Genomic DNA, 24,633 nt, shown 5'->3' with positions numbered 1-24,633 from the left:
GCCAGCGGGTTCTGGATACTCCGCTTTCCTGGCTCGCGGCGGGGCGGAAGCCTGCGTGGGGGTGCTGAGGGCTTCGGCGCGGCTGGGCCGCCTCGGAGTCGCCTGTTGGCCGGGCGGTGCCCGCCTTCGCTCTCGGTGCCGTCCCGGGGCGGGTCCTCGCTCCGGCAGCCGCGCGCCAGTTCAGCTCAGCCCCGGCGCCGAGCGGCCGGGGAGACTCCAGCTCCCAGCAGGCCCCGCGCCGCGAGTGCCCAGGCAGGAGGCGCGCCCGGGCCGGCGCCTGCGCAGTGCGGCCGCCCGAGCCAGCTAGTACCACACCCCCGGGAGGGACGGAGGGGAGGCAGAAGCATCCGAGGCATTGAAGCATCCGAGGGAGCCGGAGGGGAGGAGAATGGAGTGACAGAGACACGCGGAGGGTGGGGGGGAGGGGGGACACAGAGGGAGGAAGAAGCGGCGGCGGCGGCGGCTCCTCTTTGCAGAGGGGGAAACTCTTGGGCTGGGAGCAGGAATAATGCGGTAGGCGAGGCGGGCTGCTGGCTCCCAGCTCCGGCAGCAGCGGCGGCAGCCCGAGCAGCGGCAGGAGCAGCGGCAGCACACCAGGCGCTGACAGCCCCGCCGGCCGGCTCCCTCGCTGACCGCCGACTGTCAATGGAGCTGGAAAACATCGTGGCCAACACAGTCTTGCTGAAAGCCAGGGAAGGTAAGAGGCAGGGCCGCCTCGTGCCCGGCGCGTCCGCCTCGGACCGGGGTGCGGGTGTCGGGCGGGCAGCGTGCGGGATGGGGCTGCGCCCGTGCGGGATGCTGGCTGTGGGTGAGTGGGTCGCGGGCAGGACACTTCGGAGAGAGGCTCTGCAGACCCTTCAGGATTCCTGCCCGGGGGCTCGGAGGATCTGGACTTGGGCAGAGAAGGTTGCAGGGATTTGGATGCGAACAGATCTCCTAGTTTCCAGCGCTCGCCCTGCAGAGCGTGCCATCTCGGCAGTTGTGGAAAGGTCAGTTGGAAAAGCATTCATTCGGGGAGCGACGGGCAAACATGTACATAAAATAGTGTTTCAAGTCGGCCCGGGATGGTTCTGTGAGTGTGAACTGGTGTGTGTGTTGGGGGGGCGGGGGTGAAATGAGCAGAAGCCAAGTCTTCGCCTGCGCAGGCTGAGTTGATAGAGACTATTGCTGGAAACCATCCGCTGGGATGTTTCTTAGGGAAATCCCGTCGTGTGGAAGGAAGCCTTTTAAAGGCAAAGTCAGATGTTGAGGAATTAGGCTGTTCATAGAATGATCAAAGGATGGCTGTACAGATCACCTAGAAAATAAATCCGTATTTCAGGTTTTTCTTTTCTGGGGGCGTGATAACTGAAATTGTTTGATTTTGGCTCAGTTATGAAAAGAAAGGTAAGTGTGCTGGTGCTTTAGATACGTTTTCTATGTAAATCATTAGATTTCCTGCATTTAGCTGGCAGGAAATATTGTCTAGATATTGGAGTGGGTAAGATCCTGAGTCAAACCCTATGAACACATATTTTGACTCTTCCTTGAGATGAAAAACAGAAAAAAACGGGGGGAGGCAGAAACTTAGATGCTTCCTGAAATGATTGTGTTGTATACATGTAAACATATATATTTAGGAATACCTGGAATGTATGTAACATCTTTTTCTTTTTTTCTGGTCAAGATTTGAGCTCTAGTGTGCGGCCTTTTTCATAAAAGGGGAAGACGTTTTTTCCTTTCATGGGAGAAGGCTTTATCTGATACTCAAGGTAGAAGAAGACAGACTGAGTAAGGGCTTGACTTTAGAAGGATACTTGGTGAGCAGTCCACAAAAATGTCTTACCTACTTAATATTTTCATTCACTCACTTTCATGAATGGAGGGAAGAATTTCTGGTCAGCAATAAAACGATTCGTGTTTATTCAGCCAGTTCCATCACCCTGTGGCTCCCTACACACTGTGGGGGGTAGGTGATGCATGGCCTTCTGTGGGCAGCGTTTCAGCAACTCAGCCTGGCATTCGTGTCTTACTTTCGTCGTCACTTGTCATTCTAAAGCAGCCAGTGGGCAAGAGGGTTTATTTCAGAAGCCTCGGCGGGAGGCAGTGCTTTGAAAACCCCAGGAGAGTTTAAAATATACAGGTTAATCTCCCTCTCATTGCTTAGCTTTGGTGGGAACACATTTTTAGGAGAGGCTTGTTACTTGGTGACTTCAGGTTCTAAGGCCTCAGCTCTTCCACCCACCCCCGCCCCAACCTGACATTTTTAGTGGATGGGATCAAGGTGGGTGCTGGTGGGCTCTCCTCTGGGTTCAGGAATGGTCCTGAAAGCAAGGAAGCAGAGAAAATAGAAAATAGCCCCCCCACCCCGCCCCTGTTGCAGCCTTTGCAGCTGGCCACCTAGTGGTGGGACACGGTGGTACATCTCAGGATTCGGGGGCTGGGAAAGTTTTCACTCTCCCTCCATTCTGAAATTATTTCTTGGGAAATCACTGGGTCTGATAGTACTGGAGCCTTGCAAATTTCGCTGGTTCCTCTTGTTGCCCAGGGAATCTGCCCCCCATATTTGCTGCTGTAGATATTTGTTTGCCTGAGAGATGCTTTTTTTCTTCCCTGAACATTTGGTTGCTTCTTTCATAATGTTTTGCTTAGAGTGGGCAAAGTGATATCAATTCCACCCTCCCCTCCAAAGTGTTTTCCCCAGTATTTTTTCCCCAACGTGAATTTACTGCCTGATATTTTTGGTTGTTAGGCCAACAAATTGGGTTTTTTTTTCCCCAGAGCCTTGGGGAAGAGAGCTGCAGGCTGGAGGCTTGTGTGGAGTGACTGACTCCCACTGGGGCGGAATTACAGTGATTGGAAGTACTCAAGAATGTGCCTTTCACTTTTTTCCTTTTAAAGTCTTTTTCAATTTTGCTTGGAGACTTTGGTCATCATCTCATGGTGAGAAAATAGCTCTTGATGATGCCTTGGAAATGGAGAGGGCCTGCGGAAACAGGGAGAGACTGACACATGAACAAGAAAAATTAATCATTTAATGGAAACCTCATTTTAAAATTTGCATCTCTCCCCCTTTTTCTCTCTTATACCTGGAGGAAAACCATGATTTTAAGTGCTTACAGTTTCTTTTGGCTGGGGCTTTATTAGAGATTTGAGCCCATGTATCCTAATTAGTGTGGATGCTTTTAGAAATTAAAACTATTTTTTTCTTCTCAGTTTTCATATATTTGAATTTATTTTACTAAACTTAGTAATTGTCCAAATAACCATATTATTTAAATATTCAGAAATGAAAGCTTCCGTTAGTTTAGTGAAATATCTAATATAAAACAGTACGTTAAAAAAATCTGGCCAGGCATGGTGGCTCACGCCTGTAATCCCAGTACTTTGGGAGGCTGAGGTGGGTGGATCACCTGAGGTCGAGAGTTTTAGACCAGCCTGACCAACATGGAGAAACCCTGTCTCTATTAAAAATACAAATATTTTGTTTTTGTATGTGGTGGCACATGCCTGTAATCCCAGCTACTTGGGAGGCTGAGCCAGGAAAATTGCTTAAACCCGGGAAGCGGAGGTTGTGGTGAGCTAAGATCAGGTCATTGCACTCCAGACTGGGCAACAAGAGCAACACTCCTCAAAAAAAAATCTGAGTTATTTAAAAGGTTTTAAAACAATTCTTAAAGATTCTTGTCAATAGTTACAGATGAGAAATATAATAGGCAAACGTGAAATTTAATTTAGTTCACTTAACAAAATACACCATAAACAATGTGAAATTTGGCTTTCAAGTAAAAGTCACATTTGTCGCAAACAATAGAGAAACAGACCTTGAAGAAAGACAGGCACACTTTGTAAATGCTGTAAAATAATTTGTAGTTGTTCTTGGTGGTGGGTAACACCGGGGCCTATCTTTTCTTATGATTGTGCATTCTTAAAGACAGATGGCTCCTAAATTCATTGTACCTTCAAAGTCTTACAGTAATAAGACGTAAAGTGGAAAACATGAATGTGGCGATAAAATAGAAAGCCTGTAAGTGCATTAGAATAAAATGATTCATTGTTAGTAATTAGAAAATATAGCAAGCAAGCTTCACCCTTGTGACAATTATTTTAAAATAAGAAAAAGTAGAGGTATGCGTTCAAGATTTTAAACCGTGGAAATATATTTTGGGAGTTGTTTATTTGTCTTGGTCTCATGAGAAAACATCAACTCAATCACTCTTAGGAACTTTAGATTGCTCTCTAAAAAGTGGTTAAAGAAAAAAAGGAAGAAGTTGAGACTGAATTCATGGCAGTTTATGGAAATGAGCTAAGTGATTAAGCATTTCATGAAAAAGAGGCCCAGACTATATCTATCTATTTGTTTACATTTCAGAATCTCAGAAAATTGGCAGGCGAGCTAAACATTGAAATAATAATGAGAAGGAGTATTTGCTGAGTGCCTTTTGTGTGTTTCTTTCTGGTTTTATTGTTGCAGTAAAGGTTTTTGTGTTTTTCTCATCTTCTAGATCTGTTGCCTTTCTTCTGAGTGAACAGTGGTGAGAAAAAATTTTGCAAGGCCCTGCTTTTCCTTTCTTTCCAGGTCAGTAGTAGCCATATCCGATCAATAAAGATTATCTGAAGGAATATTGATCACATTTCCCTGAGCCACTAGCCAGAACAAGAATTGAGAATTTAGGACTGTAACTACTTTGCCATCTGTGACAATTGCCAAATATCGGAATACACAGGAACCGTTTCCTCCGATAACTCTGTGACCTGGCTGGATCTTCCTGATGATCAAGATTAGGAACCTGGAGCCTGGGAAAGGTTAGAAAGGGCAGAAGGAAGGAGTGGGCCAGCATCCAGCCAGTGTGGGGCAGGCTATGCCCTGGGCAGACTTAGCATTCCACAGCATGGCTGAAAGCCCTGGACCTCTTTCCCTTGCAACCGTAATTAGTGGTGATAAAACTGAAATACTGCTGTATTAGGTTATTAGAACACCAGAATATCTCTGAAGCTCAAAGCTCTCTTACGGCTATGTGGAGGCATACGTACTCCACCCTGAAGCTTCTCCTTCAATCTTAATCTTACCGAGTGACAGCTTTCATCTTGATGAAGGCAGCTCAGTGTGTGTAAAAGCAGCTTGGCCTATTAAACACAATAACGTTAAATGAAACTGCCTTTCATTTTTTTTTTTTTTTAAAGTTTCCTTTTCAGTACTGATAACTTGGAGGTAGAGAAACCAAAAGCAATGTTTTCAGAAGGCTTGCTTTCTTACAGATTTCAAATGATGATTGTAGTTAATCTGGCTGCCTGTTTAAAAACCGTCAGATAAATACCCACAAGGCTCTCGTCTTTCAGTAGCTTAGCTGCTGCTTGTCAGATTCTAAACTCCAAATCGCTTGACTCTTCCAATGCCCAAACTAATCCTTGTTTAAATTATGTCTTCAGAAGCTATAACTCTTGTAGTGGCTTGCTAAATGATACCCTTTGGATCTGGGCTGAAGACTTCCAGAATGCCCAAGTGAATTTCAGGAGCGGCTCAGTGTTTAACCAAATTCACCTTTTTTTTTTTTTTTTTNGGGGTTTCACCATGTTGACCAGGATGGTCTCGATCTCTTGACCTTGTGATCCACCCGCCTCGGCCTCCCAAAGTGCTGGGATTACAGGCTTGAGCCACCGCGCCCGGCCTGCAAACCAAATTCACCTTTACCAAGGGCTATTCAATCTGTATCTGGGAGGTTTTAAATAAAACCATCCAGGACTATGGGCAGTACTTAAAGTTAATATTTGTTGCCAGTACATTTACAGTGTAAGATAAAGCGTTATAATGTCTAGACATTTTTGAAATAAAAAAGTCTTCTGGTTACAAAAAGGCATTATTGCCATAGGTCATGCAACTCAGAGGTTAAACTTGAGAAAACAGAAAGTGACTACCAATAGGTAACTCACTGAGAAGAGAATTTGGAATTTCTTCAATCATACAACCCTTAGCACCCATTTCTCACATCAAAATAGAATAGTGAAGCCAAGTGAGGTAGCACAGCCTGTGGTTCCAGCTACTCTGGAGGCCGAGGAAGACTTCCTGGTCTGGAGTGAGCTATGCCTATTGGGTGTCTGCAGTAAGCTCAGCATCAATATGGTGACCTTTTGGGAGTGGGGACCACCAGGTTGCCTAGGGAGGAGTGAACTGGCTTGGTGGGAAACAGAACAGGTAAAAACTCCTATGCTGATCAGCAGTGGGATTGCACCTGTGAATAGCCACTGCCCTCTAGCCTGGGCAACACAGGACAACCTGTCTCTAAAAATAAATAAATAAATGAATAGAATAGAATAGAATAGAATAGTAAAGACAAGGGTATGAAGGCATGATTTTAAATGATTAAAATGGGTCTGGCACAGTGGCTCATGCCTGTAATCCCAGCAGTTTGGGAGGCTGAGGCGGCCAGATCACCTGAGGTCAGTAGTTCGAGATCAGCCTGGCCAATATGGTGAAATCCCGCCTCTACTAAAAATATAACAATTAGCTGGGTGTGGTGGTGCTCGCCTATAATCCTAGCTACTTGGAAGGCTGAGGCAGGAAAATCACTTGAACCCGGGAGGTGGAGGTGGCAATGAGCCAAGATTAGACCACTGTACTCTAGCCTGGGTGACAGAGTGAGACTCCATCTCAGAAAAAAAAAAATAAAAATAAAGATCCAAATGTATTATGGCCTTAAATAATAGGATTGATTTCTACTTTAAAACATATCCTGTTATATTTCAGTAGAAATTTTTATTTAAAAATATTCTAGATAGAGGAGGTCCTAGGTGACTTTGGAAGTCCGCACAGTGTCAGTGCAGATACTACTTAGCCCGGGGCCTGGTGGCTGGGCTCATTTTCTTCTTTCCAATCGGAGGTCTCTGCCACAAACATGCTCCGCCACATCTTAGGTCATGCCAAGAAGCATCTGAACTTGATCCCCCTTTTTGTGTTTATTGGAGCTGGAGGTGGTGGAGCAGCCCTGTATCTCTCGCATTTGGCATTGTTCAATCCAGATGTTTGTTGGGACAAAAAGAATAAGCCAGAGCCCTGGAACAAACTGGGTCCCAATGATCAATACAAGTTCTACTCAGTGAATGTGGATTACAGCAAACTGAAGAAAGAATGTCCAGATTTCTAAATGAAATGTAAAGCTGCTTTGAAATGAAGGTCTCCCAGAAGCCATCCGCACAATTTTCCACTGAACCAGGAAATATTTCTCCTCTAAATGCATGAAATCATGTTAATGTAATCTATTGGTGATTACACTGATTAATAAATAACTGAAACTTGAAAAAAAATTCTAGATATTGAAAAGATGTATTTTTGAGGGGCAGAGACAATGCCATTCCTTTAATTACCATCCAAACACTGGAGGAAGCATTTCATTTTGTGGATATCACACTACTTTTAAAAGAGAAAGTCCTTACTTCCTGACTGAACCCTTCCCCCACTCCCATTTTTCATTTTGAGGAAACCATTCTTGAATAGTCTTCTGAAAGTCTTCCGAGGGTAAAATTTATTTATTCAGCATTTGGTTGTCACAGGACCCAGTGCAGAGGTGACATTTGGGTGTCAGCCTTAGATAAATGCAATGAAATTAGTGAAAAGGTGCAATTGGGCACCACCATTCTCTTTTTACATTTGTTTTGTTTTGAGACAGAGTCTTCTCTGTCGCCCAGGCTAGAGTGCAGTGGTGAAATCTGGGCTCACTGTAACCTCTGCCTCCTTGACTCGAGTGATTCTCCTACCTCAGCCTCCTGGGTGGCTAGGATTACAGGTGCCTGCCATCACACCCAGCTAATTTTTGTGTTTTTAGTAGAGATGGGGTTTCACCATGTTGGTCAGGCTGGTGTCAAACTCCTGGCCTCAGGTGATCTGCCCACCTTGGCCTCCCAAAGTGCTGGGATTACAGGCATAAGCCACTGTACTTGGTCTGTTTTTATGTTTTTTAACTGGTCAGCTAGGTGTGCGCAGTGATGGATTTTTTTTCCCAAAGAGCTGAGGCGGAATGGGGTGTGACCTCCTTAGCTGTGTAGACTGTATTGACTCTGCTGTGCCTAGAATTTGGACAGTGGTCTGAAGGACCAGTATGTGATTTAAGCATAATTAAAAGGTTATACTTGAGGGACACACCTGAATCTGGAAGACAACTGCCAATTTTCTGGGGTACTGCAGGGCTTGTTCTGTTTTTTTTTTTTTTTTGAGACAGGGTCTTGCTCTGTCACCAAGGCTGGAGTACAGTGGTGCAAGCTTAGCTCACTGCATCCTTGACCTCCTGGGCTCAAGTGATCCTCCCATCTCAGCCTCCTGAGTAGCTGGGACGATAGGCTCCGCCACCATGCCTGGCTAATTTTTGTACTTTTTGTAGATGGGGTTTTGCCATGTTGCTGAGGCTGGTCTCTAACTCCTGGGCTCAAGCAGTCCATCCACCTTGGCCTCCCAAAATGTTGGGACTACAGGTGTGAGCCACTATGCTTGGCCAACACTGCATTTTTATGAAGATCTGTTCCTAGAAATGGAAGCCATTAAAAGCAATCGCAGGAAGACCCTTTGAGGAATGACAAGATCCAAGAGGAAAACTGGTGTGCTATGGTGCCTTCCAGGCAGAGCAGCTGTTCAGGGCAGAGGCCTGGGCAAGTGGACCGGCTGCATTTCTGGAGTGAAGACGGTGGAGACTGTCTTCCTTTCTGGCTTTCTGTTGGGAATGACCTTGGTATATCCTTTGATATAGCCTGTCACTGGGAATGACCAAAAAGATTAAAGGCATCTGGTTCTCTTTGGGGGCTCTGTCCAACGTGGTAGCCACTAGCTGTATGTGGTTATTTATACTTAAATTAATTAAAGTTAGGAATTATGTTCCTGAAGCATGCAAACTACATTTCTAGTGCTCAGCAGCCACATGTGGCTAGTGGCCACTGTATTGGGCCATGTACATGGAACATTCTCATCATTGCAGAAGGTTCATTGGGACAGAGCTTCTCTAGAGGGTTCTGTGCCTTTAGTGAATGTGATAACCTATGACTTCTGACATGAAATATTAGGGAAAGTTAAAAGAAGCAGAGGGAGGCAGGGAGTGGGGAGAAGGAGAAAATCAGAGAAGGGGTGCAGGGAGTGAGAAAGAGCGATGAGAGGGAGAAATGGGTAGGAGAACATCAGGGAGGGGGAGCGGGGAGTGAAGAAGAGACCGAGGAAGGGGAGGAGCCGAACAGTGGTGGAGGGGTGAAGGCAGGGATTAGAAGTTGGAACCGACTCACCTAAGAGGGAAATTCAGGTCAGGGACAATCATGGATGGTGGCAGGGGTTGGGGGGTAAGCTACCATATCCTCCTCCACCCCCTTTTTCATATCTTGTTGGAAAATTTGCCTAAATTGAGCAACTGACTTTCCTGATTCAAATTATGTGTGTGATATAGACATATACAGAGCCCATGTTCCTTCTTGAAATTCTTAATGTGGGGATATTTTAAATTGGTCATTTTATTAAAAAAAAAAAAACAAAACAAGTTGCATAAGTGTGGCAGATCTACAGAAAGAATAGAAAGAAATCTCCACAGGCAGGTGATCTAACATGCGGGTGAAGACAGGCAACACCATTTTAAGAGTTTTCATTGTTTCTGAACTAGGGAGATATCAGGAAGAAGGTCTATTTAAAGATGCCAAAGAAACACACTGTAATTGTATTCACTTAAAAATGGTTTTTCCTGAAAAACTGTTTCTTGTGAGATTTGAAACATTTTAAGAAGACTTAGAGGCACTTAGAAAGGAGCATAAGGATTTGAAACAATAAAACAGTTTGTTGCTTGTTTTCTGGTGTCTGAAGCAAGGGACTCTATCTGAAGTACCAGAGTCAACTGGTGACATCCTCCTGGCAGCAGGTAGTCATAAACTAGGCCAATTTTGATAGGGCCTACTGTGTTTCTAAGAACTTATAATCTGTGGAATATCAAGAATTTTTTTAAAAAAGGCAACGATGAAATGAACCCCAAGGACAATTTCCGGGGCCGTGCAGAAAGCAAGGATAAACAGATAAGCTGAGACAAACAGATAAGAACATTCCTCTGTCATGAAGTGGCAGAGGCCACAGAGCTCCTGGTGCCTTGGCTTCCCTGAGCCTTCTCAGCTGGTCTACTGCCCTGTCCTCTGTTTCCCACATAGAGGTTACTCTTGGTTTAACAGATGGGGAAACTGAGATGAAAGAAAGGGAGTCATGGCCAGCGCGGTGGCTCATGCCTATAATCCCTGCACTTTGGGAGGCTGCTTGAGGCCAGGTGTTTAAGACAAGCATGGGCAACATAGCGAGACCGCTATCCCTACAAAAAACAAAAATGGCCAGGCATAATGGCTCACGCCTATAATCCCAGCACTTTGGGAAGCCAATGCAGGTGGATTACTTTTGGTCAAAAGTTCAAGACCAGCCTGACCAACGTGGTGAATTGCCCCCAAGGGACAGGATGTGAAGCCTCATGGGTTGTGGGGGTGGGGACAGTCATGGGCGTTTAGGTGTGGGCCACATCATTGGCAGCAACACTACTTCTGTTCCTTGGCAGATATAAGAAGGTGGGCAGTGGGCATGCCAGTTCCTGCTGGCTCAACACACACGGCTCCCATCTGCCCTGCACCCCGCTTCCCTGGGCGCTTACCACTCGTTAGGAGGTTCTTGCTTTCAGTAACCTCTGCCTGACAGTGGCACCTTATGTGTAGGCTCAGGTCTCTGCAGCTCTCTTTACTTACTACCGAAGGAGGGGGTTAGAGAGGGGGAGGTGAGGAGGGTTTTCCTTGCAGATTGCAGGGCATCCTCATCCCTCCCCAAACAGAGGGTCTGAAGTGGCCTTTTCCCCCAGGAAAGCTCTTTCCAGATGAATCCCTTGCCATTTTTCAGTGATAACCTTGAGTATGTGCATTTAGAAACCATGTCAACTCGTGTGTGTGTGTGTGTGTGTGTGTGTGTGTGTGTGTGTGTGTGTTGTTTTGATGTTGCACCTCTGCTCTTCAGGGGGCTTTGTGAGGTAAAGGAATGTGTAAGAGCCATGCACTTCCTTGGGGGTCCACTGTCAGACTTGAGATCCTGGTGGGAAGGCAGCATGGTGTCACTCCCTGATGATTAGGGCACAGGAAGCTATGCCTTTGATCTGCTCCTACAGAGAAGATGTAGCTCTGAACTTAACCACTCACTACAGGAAGGGAAGGGGAGGGGGTGCAGAGATAGAATTACCCAACTGCTGGATGGAAAGAACGCAGCCAATGTAATTGCTCTGCATGTCTGATAAAAAGTCTTGTGAAACCTCATTTGAAAATGGAATTCCATCCTGGCATGGGTCTTAGCACTGCTTCTGAAATGGAAACAAGTTGAAGGGTCAACAAATGGCCTAGGAAGAACAGCTTTAAGTGGCTGATGCAGAAATGGGTCCTGCTTGGTCTTAATGTTTTCTGTTAATACACTAAGGAGGAGCTTGTTGGGATATGTAACATCCCAGGAGATGGAACTCTTAGCTCTAGGAAGAATAGGGGTGGAGTGTGGACAAAAGATTGGGCCATCCACTTGAATAGCAAACGATATCTGAGCATCCAACCTCTATCAAGCCAAGTGCTGTCGTGGGTTGATGCCACTAAGGCTGCTGTCACAGATTGGGGATGTGTGTGTCTGATGAATACGTTCCTGGAACATAGTAGGTGTTCAAAAATATTTCCAGAATGAGTGACTGATGTTACCTACACAGGTTGAGTATTCCTAATTCAAGAATCTGAAATCCAAAATCAGAAAGTTTTTGAACACCAACGTGATGCATGCAAAATGATCATTGGAGCTTTTTGCCTTTTTTTTTTTTTTTTTTTTTTTTAGAGTCTCACTCTGTTACCCAGGCTGGAGTGCAGTGGCACTGTCTCCACTCACTGTAACCTCTAGCTCCCGGGTTCAAGCGATTCTTCTGCCTCCGCCTCTTGTGTAGCTGGGACTATAGGTGCGTGCCACGACGCCTAGCTAATTTTTGTATATTTAGTAGAGATGGGGTTTCACCATGTTGACCAGGATGGTCTTGATCTCTTGACCTCGTGATCCACCTGCTGCAGCCTCCCAAAGTGCTAGGATTACAGGTGTGAGCCACCGTGCCTGGCATTTTCTTTCTTTTTTTTTTTTTTTTTGACAGGGTCTTACTCTGTTGCCTAAGCTGGAGTGCAGTAGTACCATCGTAGCTCAGCTCACTGAAGCCTTGGCCTCCTACACTCAAGCGATCCTCCTGCCTCAACCTCCCAAGTAGCTGGGACTATAGGTGCATGCCACCACTCTTGACTTATTGGAACATTTTGGATTTTAGATTTTCAGATTTGGGATGCTCAACCAATATAATGCAAGTATTCCAAAATCCAAAAATAATCAGAAAGCCAAAGCACTTCTGGTCACAAGTATTTCAGATAAGGGATATTCAACCTGTATTTATGTTATGTGATGGTGAAGAAGAGAGCCAAGAAAGTGATATCCTCAAGAAATGGCCTTGGTGTCACAATAGATGGTACATTAGGAAATGATTCAGCATGGTTAAGAAAGGTTAACTAAGGTTATAGGGCAAATTGCAAAATGTTTTCCAAATGTTTGTCTTAACTGTGAAAAATGTTTGGCAAACTCCCCCTCCCCCCTAATTTGGAAGTGGTTTGTTTTAGTCGTTTTGGAAGAAATAAATATTTGCATTAGGCTAAACATTTGGGGCAAACAGTTCTCCCCAATTCTGAGGCTCTGTGTGGAGATGTCTCATGCCGATAACACTCATCCCTTTTTTGGCCAAATCGAAGGTAACTTTGGATGTGAGCTTCACATGCTTTTCACATCACTGCTAGAATGAGGCTGAGCAAATGGAAAGAAAAGAGGAAGCCAAGCAGTGGGATCCTTCCAGATCTAGAGATGGCTGATGACCTGGCATTTGAAGGATGTAATCGTTAAAGAAAAATTGCCTTCTGCTCATGGGCAGGGAGGCTGGATCCAATTAAGACAAGGAAAACGTATGTTAACTCGGAGGAAAAATTTCTAAACAGTCAATTCTGTAATCCTCTCTGGAGAGGAAGAGGCCAGCATGATGAGGCTTTATGGATGGTGCCAAGCCCTGTGATATATAATGATTAGTAACCACTGGTTATTTTGCCACACACTCATTCTCCAAACCACTAACCATTGCTTGGGATGGAATGCACCAGGCCTAGATACTTGCCCCAGATGGCTTTCCTTCAGCAGTATCCAATTAGAGGGACTTTTACAAATTAAAGCTTAATTCTCTATAATATATAGCAAAATATAAATTAAGGAAGGAAAAACCCGATTTCCTTGGATGTTCCATGGGTTACAGAGGTGAGGGCTAGTCTTCAGGTGCACCTCTTAGTTTACGCTTCGGCACCTGGTGGCGACTGTTCTATGTCATGGTCCTCGGTATTTTTGCTAGTCTTTTTGGTAGGTAAAAACATTTCAGAGGCTGGGCATGGTAGCTTATGCCTGTAATCCCAACACCTCAGATGTGAGGTCAGGGGTTCAAGACCAGCCTGGCCAACATGACGAAACCCTGTTTCTACTAAAAATATAAAAATTAGCCAGGCATGGTGGCATGTGCCTGTAATCTCGGCTACTCAGGAGGCTGAGACAGGAGAATCACTTGAATCCAGGAGGCGAAGGTTGCAGTGAGTTGAGATTGCGCCACTGCACTCCAGCCTGGGTGACAGTGTGAGACTCTGTCTCCAAAAAAAAAAAAAAAATTGCAAAGGTAAATTTTTGAAATTTAGCTAAAGAAAGAAAGTCCAGGCTGACATGGCGGTTCACCCTGTAATTCAGCACTTTGGGAGACTGAGGTGGGCAGATCACCTGAGGTCAGGAGTCAAAAAGAGCCTGGTCAACATGGCAAACCCCTGTCTCTACTAAAAATACAAAAAAATTAGCTCGGGTGTGGTGGCACACACCTATAGTCCCAGCTACTTGGGAAGCTGAAGGGAATGACTTGAACCTGGGAGGCAGAGGTTGCAGTGAGCCAAGATCATGCCACTGCACTCCAGCCTGAGTGACAAAGTGAAACACCATCTCAAAACAAAACAAAAGAAGTCCAAAGGACCATGTAAAGCATCTAGAAGAAAGTAAAAATCTCTCTCTTCCCATGCGCCCCAGCTGCCACCCCACCACTCAGAAATAATTAGTGTCAGCATGTAGGTGAAACGTTTTTCTAAGTCTCTGTATATGCCCATATGAACATCTAGATAGAACTTTACACAAAATGGGTCCCAGTAACACACTGTTCTGCAGCTGTTTTCAGTCCACAGTATGTTGCGGAGCCTTTCCATATCTGTGTTTATAGTTTCCCATGAAATGGTTGGGTGTCAGGAAAAATTGTGAAAGACTTTGGAAGCTGAATGCTGTTTCAATGGAATGCCGGGTATGTTCTAGCAGACTCTTAGGGGTTATCCAGTTCTAAAGGGGTCTGTGTTTTTCATTGTCTTTCACTGGTTTTATAATAGATTTAACCAAGCCCCTACAGTGGGCCATTTAAAGTCTCAATTTTTAAGTATAATATAAAGGAATATCCTACTCATGATAATATTCATCTTTCTGTACTTATTTTAAAGACTTCTGTGTGTGTGTGTGTGTGTGTGTGTGTGTGTGTGTGTGTGTTTCCCCTGTGGGAGTATCTGCCTAATAACATCCCCTTCCCTCTTTGGGAAGAATCATAATAATTTGTGAAATAGGCTTCAGTGACCCTAGGGATGTACAATGTAGATTTTCTTATGAGAAAGGAGTGTGATACATGTGACATGACATTTCCGAGACCTTTGGGACTTAACATCCCTCACCTCTGAGTAATCAGTCATCTTTTCTATGGTATTCAAAGTTTGAATTAGGGAAATTCAGGTTGAGTTTAGTCAAAGACTTTAGTTGTGGATGACTTTTCAATTGCCCTTGGGTTTTGCATGTGTAAATCAGGCAGGGCCCACAGCTTTGTAAAGGCATCCTGATCTCTCACTGCTGATCCTCAGCATAACGCTGTGTGGTAGGCCTGGGAATTGTTGTTGTGGCTGTTATTATTATTCTAGTTTGAGAAAGAAGGAAATCAAGCTCAGAGAGGTGAAATGGTTTTCCAAGATCACACACCAAGGAGCCACTTCTCCTTGTTCCTGCGGTGCTAACCCATTGCTTCATTTTTCATGTTGGGGGGCTTTCGCATTTTGTTGTACACTGTACAGTTCTAGGGAGGAATTGTTCCTATCCTAAAGCTGGCAGATTTGTAAATGTATTAGGTTGAGGAGCAGCAAGTGCTTTGAGGAAGAGGCATCCTTCCTGATCCCTTCCAAGCACTGCCTGTGCTGTTGCCCATCCTCCTGAGGTCTTTTGCCCTGTCTTTGATCTGGCACAGTCTCCTCCTCTGTGGGACTCTGTAGCTCTTCTGCTGGGTCACTGCTTTGACTAAAGGTTTGCATGGAATTTACCTAGACTAGGGCTCCATGGTTCCCACCTGAGAATAGAAAACGCCCTTGAAAACAACACGACACAAAACCAATCACTGGCCCTTCATCCTGCTCTGCCTCCCTCTGAGATAAGTTTGGCATGAGGGTATAGTCCAGAGCTCCAGGACCTTCAATCATTTTGTAGCAATTGGAGGAGAGTGGCATTTTCCTCCTGGAAACATTTGTAGATGTGTGAGCTTGCTCTGCATGGGGAAGGGCCGCCCCTTCACTGGGTGCTGAGGCTGTGGGCTCCGTGTCATGTCAGCGTGTGCGAGGGAGCTCCTCACACTGAAGCCAGCTCCTTCCTTCCCCAGAGAAGGGATCTGAGGGCCAAAAGAGGCCCACATGGGCGGCCATGCAGGAGTGGAAAGAGGCTTCAAAGCAGGATGGGTCCCCTGGCCTGGATTTTCCTCCAGGGCAGCTCTGCAAGTCTAACGTCCATCTCCAGGCAGCGTGCTTCCTAGGGATACGTGACAAAGTACTGCAAGCTGGGTGGCATAGAACCATAGACATCTATTGTTGCACAGTTCTGGAGGCCAGATGTTCAAGGTGTGCACAGGGCCGTGCTCCTTCTGAAGGTCTCAGGGGAAGACCTGTTCCAGGCCTCCCTCCTTGGCTTGTTGGTGGCTATCTTCTCCCTGTGTCTCTTCCTCTTGTGCATCTGTCCCTGTGTCCAGATTTATCCTTTGTATCAGGACACCAGTGCTTTTGGATCATGGCACACTTGAATGACCTCATTTTAACTTGATTATCTCTGTAAAGATCCTATTTCCAAATAAAGTCACATTCTGAGGTACTGGGGGTTAGGACTTCAATATAATCTTCCTTGGAGGACACAGTGAACCCTGGAACACAGACCCTGTCTGTACTGAAGCAGCAGCTCTTGGGGAGAGCCTGTATTTTTAAAATAGGAGGTTCTGAGGGTGAACCAGGTGCTGGAACCGCTGCTCTATAGAACCTTGCAGCTGGCGGGTTTTCTGAGAGCCTTCTGAGATTATCTCAGAGATCGAGACCACTCTGACTGGGTCCCCAAATAGTACTCTGCAGCTTCCGTGGTGGTTGGTTTCTGTCTTCTGCTCAAATCTTTCTAGAGACGGGGAACTCATACCTTCTTCTAAGCAGTCTATCCCATTTCGAACCACTGGATTAAAAATATCTATAATATTATATATATATGTTAGATAGGCTTCTTGCCTTACCAGCTCATTTGTAGACTTCCTGAGTGCTGGCACCAGGGCTTTTTCTTTGTATCTTCCTGGGCCTAACCAGATGCTAAAGGTAAACCCAAGTCTGCCTATCAAGACCTGGTATGCTTGGTACCAAGTTAACCCATTAGGTCCTGGTTCTGCTTTTTGGGGGTATCCAGGATAAATGCACCACTCTTTGCCTGAGGGGGCCTTTCTGATATTAGAAGACAACTATGATGCCCCCTTTAGAACTAAAACCAGAACTCGAAAGTCAGGACAGTGGCATGCACCTGTAGTCCCAGTTACTCCTGAGGCAGGAAGATCGCTATAGCCAGGAGTTCTGGGCTGCAGTGTGCTATGATCGTGCCTGTGAATAGCCACTGCACTCCAGTCTGACCACCAGAGCGAGACCCTGTCTCTTAAAAAACAAACAGGCAAGCAAACAAACAAAGCCAGAACCCTGCCCTCCAGATTCCCAGGTTGCGCCCCATTGTGTGTTGCAGGCAAGTAACAGACATAACCAACCCTAGGGTCAAATTTGTTAGCAGGTAGGAATGATTTGTTACTAACATCTGGCAAAGCTCAAGGCTTAATAACTTGCCAGAAGTGGGATCCAGTCACCCACTTTTAGTTGTTTATTTTTATTTTATTTTATTTTTTTTGAGATGGAGTCTTGCTCTGTTGCCCAGGCTGGAGTGCAGTGGGGTAATCTTGGCTCACTGCAATCTCCCCCTCCTGGGATCAAACAATTCTCCTGCCTCAGCCTCCTTAGTAGCTGGGATTACAGGCACCCGCCACCATGCCTGGCTAACTTTTATATTTTTTTAGTAGAGAAGGGGTTTCACCATGTTGGTCAGGCTGGTCTCGAACTCTTGACCTCAGGTGATCCACCTGCCTCAGCCTCCCAAAGTGCTGGGACTACAGGTGTGAGCCACTGCGCCTGGCCCAGTCAGCCACTTTTTAACTTTTGAGGTAGTATGATATCTTTTCTTGCTGTGCATTGAGGCAAGATGTTTCCATTTCATTGAAAGCTTGATCATGGCTCTATGAGAAGTTTAAAGGGAAAAGGAGAATATGCCACTCACGTGCTATGTGGCTCCTCTCCAAACGAAACCTTCCTTAGCTACGTGAATATGCAGCTTGGCCAGGCGATCCCGGGGGCTCTTCTCACCCTTCAAATCCTGAGAGTTTGCGGGTGTATTTTCTAATGATAATAATTCAACTGTGGGTACTTCAGAATAAAATTTGATGTTAATTTGAAGAGCAGGCATTACACATTAAAATAAAAATTACCCCAAGGAAAGAATGAGAGCCAAGTGGGTTTACATTTGTAGTAGAAATAAACAGGAAAAAAACACCCACTGCTGCTAATTTAGCTGATTCCCGCAATCCAAGAAAGGCAAATGCGTGATTCCAGTATTTTCTTTAGTAGATTATAGAAAGGAAGATTAAATCAAAAGTCAAAAATAAACAGTTTGATTATCCTACACTGTATTATCTTAATAAACTGCCTTCCTGGAAAGTTTAAAAATACACAGTACTCCATCTGGCCAAAGAAAACAATAAGTAAATATTACTGAGAAAATGTAAGAATTTTCCATCTAGCCGTGAGTGATGGAAACATTGCCATGTGGACTTGAAGACATCCCACAAGGAGTGAGAGAGTGATAGGTATTACCTACTTTGTTTGTTTGTTTTTGAGATGGACTCTTGCTTTGTCACCAGGCTGAAGTGCAGTGGCTCAATCTCGGCTCACTGCAACCTCCGACTCCATGGTTCAAGCAATTCTCCTGCCTCAGCCTCCCAAGTAGCTGAGATTACAGGCACACACCGCCATGCACAGCTAATTTTTGTATTTTTAGTAGAGATGGGATTTCACCATGTTGGCCAGGATGGTCTCCATCTCCTGACCTTGTCATCTGCCCACTTCGGCCTCCCAAAGTGCTGGGATTATAGGCATGAACCACAGTGCCCAGCTGATATTACCTACTTTTTAAGGCTTGTGGTTGGGGACACTGTTGTCATACACAGAGGAAGAGGTTGGGAGGGGAATGGGCCCTACCAAGCACTCTTGTGGGTTCCTGGCAAATCCTCACCCACTTCTGCATTCTCCTGCAGGCTTTGACTAGATGCCCACCATGTCCCTGGTGATGCACAGATTTCACAGTTTAGGGTGATGTGGAGAGAGGAGTGCTGATTCTCCTCTTTTTTTTCTTATTTTTTATTTTTTCTTGAGACGGAGTCTAACTCTGTCATCCAGGCTGGAGTGTAATGGAGCGATCTTGGCTCACTGCAACCTTTGCCTCCCACGTTCAAGCCTGCTGATTCTCTTCTGCTTAATTTTTCTGCAGCTGGAAGTAGCAAAAGGTGCAGACTGGTGATATGAGTTCTATCCTAGCTTTGTTGCTAATCTGCCAGATGCCACAAGGCTAGTAACTTTGCCTCTCTGTGTCTTTTCCATTTTTCTTTTTTTTTGAGACACATTCTCACTCTTGCCCAGGCTGGAGTGCGGTGGTGTGATCTTGGCTCACTGCAACCTCCGGCTCCGGGGTTCAAGTAATTCTCTTGTCTTAGCCTCCTGAGTAGCTGGGATTACAGGCGCCTGATACCACGCCTGCCTTTTTTTTTTTTTTTTTTTTTTTTTTTTTTTTTTTTTGTATTTTTGGTAGAGATGAGTTTCACCATGTTGGTCAGGTTCAGGTTGGTCTCAAACTCCTTACTTCAAATGATCCACCTGTCTTGGCCTCCCAAAGTGCTGGGATTACAGGTATGAACCACCATGCCTGGCCTCTATCTTTTTTTTTTTTTGAGATGGTGTCTCGCTGTGTTTCCCAGGCTGGAGTGTAGTGACGTGATCTTGGCTGGCTGCAAACTCGGCCCCCTGGGCTCAAGTGATTCTCCTGCCTCAGCCTCCCAAGTAGCTGGGATTATAGGCACCTGCCAGCACACCTGGCTAATTTTTGTATTTTTGGTAAAGACGGGGTTTCACCATGTTGGCCAGGCTGATCTTTAACTCCCAATCTCAGGTAATCTACCCTCCTTGGCCTCCCAAAGTGCTAGGATTACAGATGTGAGCCACCACACCTGGCCTGCCTCTCTGTATCTTTATCCTCACATAGGAATAATACCCTACTGATCGCAGAAACCAAATAAAGAATATAAATAAGATAGGAAGTCCCGATGTAAACCCTAGTATATATAAAAATTTAGTATATAATAGGCTGGGTGGGGTGGCTCACATCTATAATCCCAGCACTTTGGGAGGCTGAGGTGGGTGGATCACTTGAGTCCTGGAATTTGAGACCAGCCTGAACAATATGGCAAAACCCCATCTTTACTGAAAATACAAAAATTACCTGGGTGTGGTGGCATGTGCCTGTAAACCCAGCTACTAGGGAAGAGGTTGAGGCAGAAGAATCCCTTGAACCTTCGAGGTAGAGGTTTGCAGTGAGCTGAAATAGTGCCACTGCACTCCAGCCTGGGTGACAGAGTGATACTTGGTCTAAAAAAAAAAAAAAAAAAGCAAACAGAAACAAACAAACAACAACCAAAAAAACCCCAAGCAAACATGGCAACATGGCAGCTCTTGTTACAGCCAGGAAGGATGGAGATAATAAATGGGGAGGTAGTTTCTAAGGAAAACGCGAGTCCTGGTTAGAGAAGCAGTATGCAGGATTCCACTACACATGAAAAGATGCTTAATCTCACTAGAAATCACTTATCACTAGAATCTTAGTTTGGCAAAAATTTAAAACATTGATAATGCCTGATTTAAAAAGTGTGGGTAAATTTCAAACATCAGACTCTTGTTGCTGATTGGAGTGTAAATATAGACTTTTATTTACACTTTGATGTCTATACTACCAAATTGTTCTTGAGAAAGACTTATCAATGTTGATAAGTCTTTCTCAAGAACAATTTGGTAATATAGATATCAAAAGGCTTAAAACTGTGTAACCCTTGACCTTGAAGTTCCATGTCTAAGATTTTATCTTAAGGAAAAATTAGTGTACCAATGACATGCAGGAGGTTGTTTAGTTGATGATGTGTATAATATAGGTTAATTGGAAAGAGTTCCAATGACCATCTTAAAGGATCAATATAATAAATCCTGGCATATTCAAACAGTGGACTCATACACAGCCATTAAGAATTATGGAGATCCAGACTGGCAACACAGTGAAACCCCCATCTTTACAAAAAGCTGAAACCAAAACCAAACCATGTCCATTAGCTGGACATGGTGGTGTGCGCCTGAAGTCCCAGCTACTCTGGAGGCAGAGGTGGGATGATCACTTGAGCCTGGGAGGTAGAGGTTGCAGTGAGCCATAATGGTGCCAGCCTGGCACTTTGCACTCCAGCCTGGGTGGCAAAGCGAGACCCTGTATAAAAAAACAAAACAAAAACCCAAAACATTGCAGATATATAGTTCGAGACCAGCCTACCTAGGCAACATACTGAGACCTCCATCTCTAAAAGAAATTTTAAAAAATCAGCCAAGCATGGTGGTGCGTGCCTGTAGTCCTAGCTACTTGGGTGGGAGGATCACTTGAGCCCAAGAGTTTGAGGCTGCAGTGAGCTGTGATCATGCCATTGCACTCCAGCCTGGGGTGACAGAGTGAGACTGTGTCTCTGGAAAAAAAAGAAAAAGGAATTATGGAGACCTATTCTTACTGGCATGGAGAGATGATGGTAACATAGTGAGTTGGGGTTAGGAAAACCTAGATTTTTGTATAGTGAATGTGCATTACAGTTAATAATTAGAAGAACAAAAGTGTCTTTTTTGGGGGAGGGGGAATGACAATGCCTTGTAAATGTAAGGCCACTTGATAGGACTGTACAGAAATAAAATACTTAGAAAAAAGTGAACATGCCAGATCTTCTGAATCTCAGCAAGGGTTGGCCTCTTTAGCATTCCTCCATGAGAGATTCTAATCCATTAGTATTCCAGCTGTGTTACTTAAAGGATTCTTGAAACGCTTCTTGGACCCATTTGTTGACTGACTGCTTTGATGGACTGTAAATGCACGTAATTAAGGCTAGATGCCTTAACGCATCTAGCATACTGTTTTGACTCTGCTAGATGATGACATGTCTTTGTCTTTCAAATGCGAATTTGATTTTTCAGAAAAGCCTGCATTCCTCTGTTAGGCTTGATGCGTAAAGTGACCATTTTGAAGCTGAAGAGTAGGGGGCAAGAATGAGGAATGAGAAGACTGGGACCTTTCCCAGTGCCCTGTGTTGGGTTGGGGTTTATAAAAAACTCTCCAAGACATTAGCTTTGTTAGGCTGGGCTCTTCTGGGTGTGTAGTGTTGTGTGTTTGTTTTAACAGTAACCACCGTTATTTTATTATTATTATTATTTTTGAGACAGAGTTTCACTCTTGTTGCCCAGGCTAGAGTGCAATGGTGCGATCTCCACTCACCGCAGCCTCCATCTCCTGAGTTCAAGTGATTCTCCTACCTCAGCCTCCCAAGTAGCTGGGATTACAGTCATGTGCCACCACACCCAGCTAATTTTTTGTATTTTTAGTAGAGATGGGGTTTCTCCATGTTGGTCAGGCTGGTCTCGAACTCCTGACCTCATGTGATCCGCCCACCCCCACCTCCCAAAGTGCTGGGATTACAGGCATGAGCCACCGTGCCCGGCCACCACCATTACTTGATAATAAAATGACAGTTCGTGGAAGGTGAACATGCCTATCCTTGGTTGATAAGCTGGGCAGTTGATGAAGAGAGACTCTGTCTGTAATCCTTTAACCAGGGATGTGCTCAGTGGAGGCTAGATTCCTGTTATCTGTGTCTAGTGAACTAATGACCAACTAATGAGCAGGGCACTTTAGCATGCATAAAATCAGAGTCAGTTGAACTGATATGATTCAAGACCTCCTGCATATGTAATGCTGGCCAGGATACTTCAGGAATGCAAAGATGTGAGATTCTGCTCTCTCTCTTCAGGACCTTCCACCCTAGTTGGGGGAAAGGCAGGTACAGATCAACTCCATTACTTTGTACAAAGGCAGCCTAGATGGGGGGAAGGGATCAGTAAAGCTTTCATCAGAAAACTGGCCTTGGGCTGTGCTTTCAGGAGAGGTGGCTGGCAGTAAGAAGACACCATTTATAAGGCCCCTACCTTGTGCAGGCTCTGTGAAGCAGGCTTTATAGAGATAGATGTATTTGTCACTATAGTCCAATGCTTTAGGTATCGTTTTTGCACATGACAAATCTGACAGGCCAAGGACACATGCAGGTAGGTGTTGGAGCTTGGATTTGAGCCTCTAGCCTGTGCTGTGAGGAGAATTCCATCTTATGAGGTAACAGGGTAGAGTGTGTGAGGGACAAAAGTTCCTGGCATTGGGAAGAGCCAAATGGTGGTGACTTGGGAACAGCTTGAGGTGGCTCCATTTGTCTGGAGCCTGGAGTAGTTGTGGGAGAGCAGGGAGCAGGAAGGCTGAAGAAGTGTAGGGTCATATAGGGAGGTCTCTGAGTGTCAGGCTAGAAGTTGGGAGTTAAAGTTTTAGGCAAAAAGGAACCAGCCAGGTACAGTGCCAGCCTATAATCCTAGCACTTTGGGAGGCCAAAGTGGGAGGATCATTTGAACCCAGAAGTTCGAGACTAGCCTGGGCAATATGACGAGACCCCATGTATTAGTCCATTTTCATGCTACTGATAAAGACATACCAGAGACTGGGTAACTTATACAGGAAAAAGGGTTTCATAGACTTACAGTTCTACATGGCTGGGGAGGCCTCACAATCATGGTAGAAGGCAAGGAAGAGCAAAGTTATGTCTTACATGGGTGGCAGCAGGTGAAAAGGGAGAGCTTGTGCAGGGAAACTCCCCCTTATAGAATCGTCAGATCTTGTGAGACTTATTCACTATCACGAGAACAGCATGGGAAAGACCTGCCCCCATGATTCAGTTACCTCCCACCAGGTCCCTCCCACAACATGTGGAAATTCAAGATGAAATTTGGGTGGGGACACAGCCAGCTAAACCGTATCACCCCATCTGTACAAAAAATAAAAAAATTAGCCAGGTATGGTGATGTGTACCTGTAGTCCCGGCTACTTGGGGAGGACTGAGGTGGGAGGATCACTTGAGCCCAGGGATGCTGTGGTGAGCTATAATTACATCACTGTACTTGAGTCTGGGTGGCAAAAAAAAAGGAACCACCCAGAGTTTTTCAGCAGAGAAGGCTGGTTCTAGCTGTGCTTAAAGACACCAGATCTGGCAGCAGAGGCTGTGGGGCCAAATGGGCAGTGGTTCTTGGAAGTATATTGGGCTTCTGGGGTTCTGCATAAAAGAGAGGGAGGGGTGGGTGGGAGCAGCTTGGGGAGATGAAATCTATAGGATTTGGCACCTGATAGGACATGGTGGTGAGTGGAAGTACAACACTATAACTTTTGTGCAGCAAAGGAAACAATCAACAGAATGAAAAGACAACACACAGAATTGGGGGAAACATTTGCAAACTGTTCATCTGACAAGGGATTAATATCCAGAATATATAAGGAACTTAAATATCTCAGCAGGAAAAAACCATTCCTATTAAGAAATGGGCAGATGATCTGAACAGACATTTCTCAAACGAAGATGTACACACCACTAAAGAACTTATGTAACCAAATACTACCTGTACCCCAATAACTTATGGTAAAATAAAAAAAAAATCTAAACATAAAAAAAGACATACAATTATGGCCAATAAAAAATGCTCAGGCTGGGCATGGTGGCTCACATCTGTAATCCTAGCACTTTGGGAGAATGAGGTGGGTGGATCACTTGAGGTCAGGTGTTCAAAACCAGGCTGGCCAATATGGTGAAACCTCGTCCCTATTAAAAATACAAAAAATTAGTCTGGCGTGGTGGTGGATGCCTCCCAGCTACTTGAGAGGCTGTGACTGAGAATCACTTGAACCGAGCAGGCAGAGGTTGCAGTGAGCTGGGATAGCGCCATTGCACTCCAGCCTGGGCAACAGAGGAAGACTCTGTCTCA

General features: G+C 45.1%; 2 protein-coding genes across 2 annotated transcripts in view; both read left to right on the top strand.

The window, feature by feature from the left end:
* Positions 1 to 417: 417 nt before the first annotated feature.
* Positions 418 to 24,633, top strand: part of GRK5 (G protein-coupled receptor kinase 5) — a 242,554-nt gene continuing 218,338 nt past the window's right edge. The window contains exon 1 of the mRNA XM_017509092.2: positions 418 to 697. Within this exon, the coding sequence (XP_017364581.1) occupies positions 646 to 697 (52 nt within the window). The 5' untranslated portion in view covers positions 418 to 645. The remainder of the gene's footprint in view (positions 698 to 24,633) is intronic.
* Positions 6,739 to 7,281, top strand: LOC108289584 (cytochrome c oxidase subunit NDUFA4-like). The gene has a single exon (XM_037731566.1). The coding sequence runs from the start codon at positions 6,873 to 6,875 to the stop codon at positions 7,119 to 7,121; it is 249 nt and encodes an 82-aa protein (XP_037587494.1). The 5' UTR covers positions 6,739 to 6,872; the 3' UTR covers positions 7,122 to 7,281.

Source organism: Cebus imitator, unplaced genomic scaffold (assembly GCF_001604975.1).
Source record: "Cebus imitator isolate Cc_AM_T3 unplaced genomic scaffold, Cebus_imitator-1.0 Scaffold406, whole genome shotgun sequence".
In the NCBI taxonomy this organism is placed as follows: Eukaryota; Metazoa; Chordata; class Mammalia; order Primates; family Cebidae; genus Cebus; species Cebus imitator.
Note: the sequence above shows the minus strand (reverse complement) of the source record. Positions and strands in the feature narration are given on the sequence as shown.

What these genes read in the sequence shown, in the direction of transcription:
- LOC108289584 (XM_037731566.1), top strand. Translation starts at nt 6,873, where the DNA reads ATGCTCCGCCACATCTTAGGTCATGCCAAGAAGCATCTGAACTTGATC.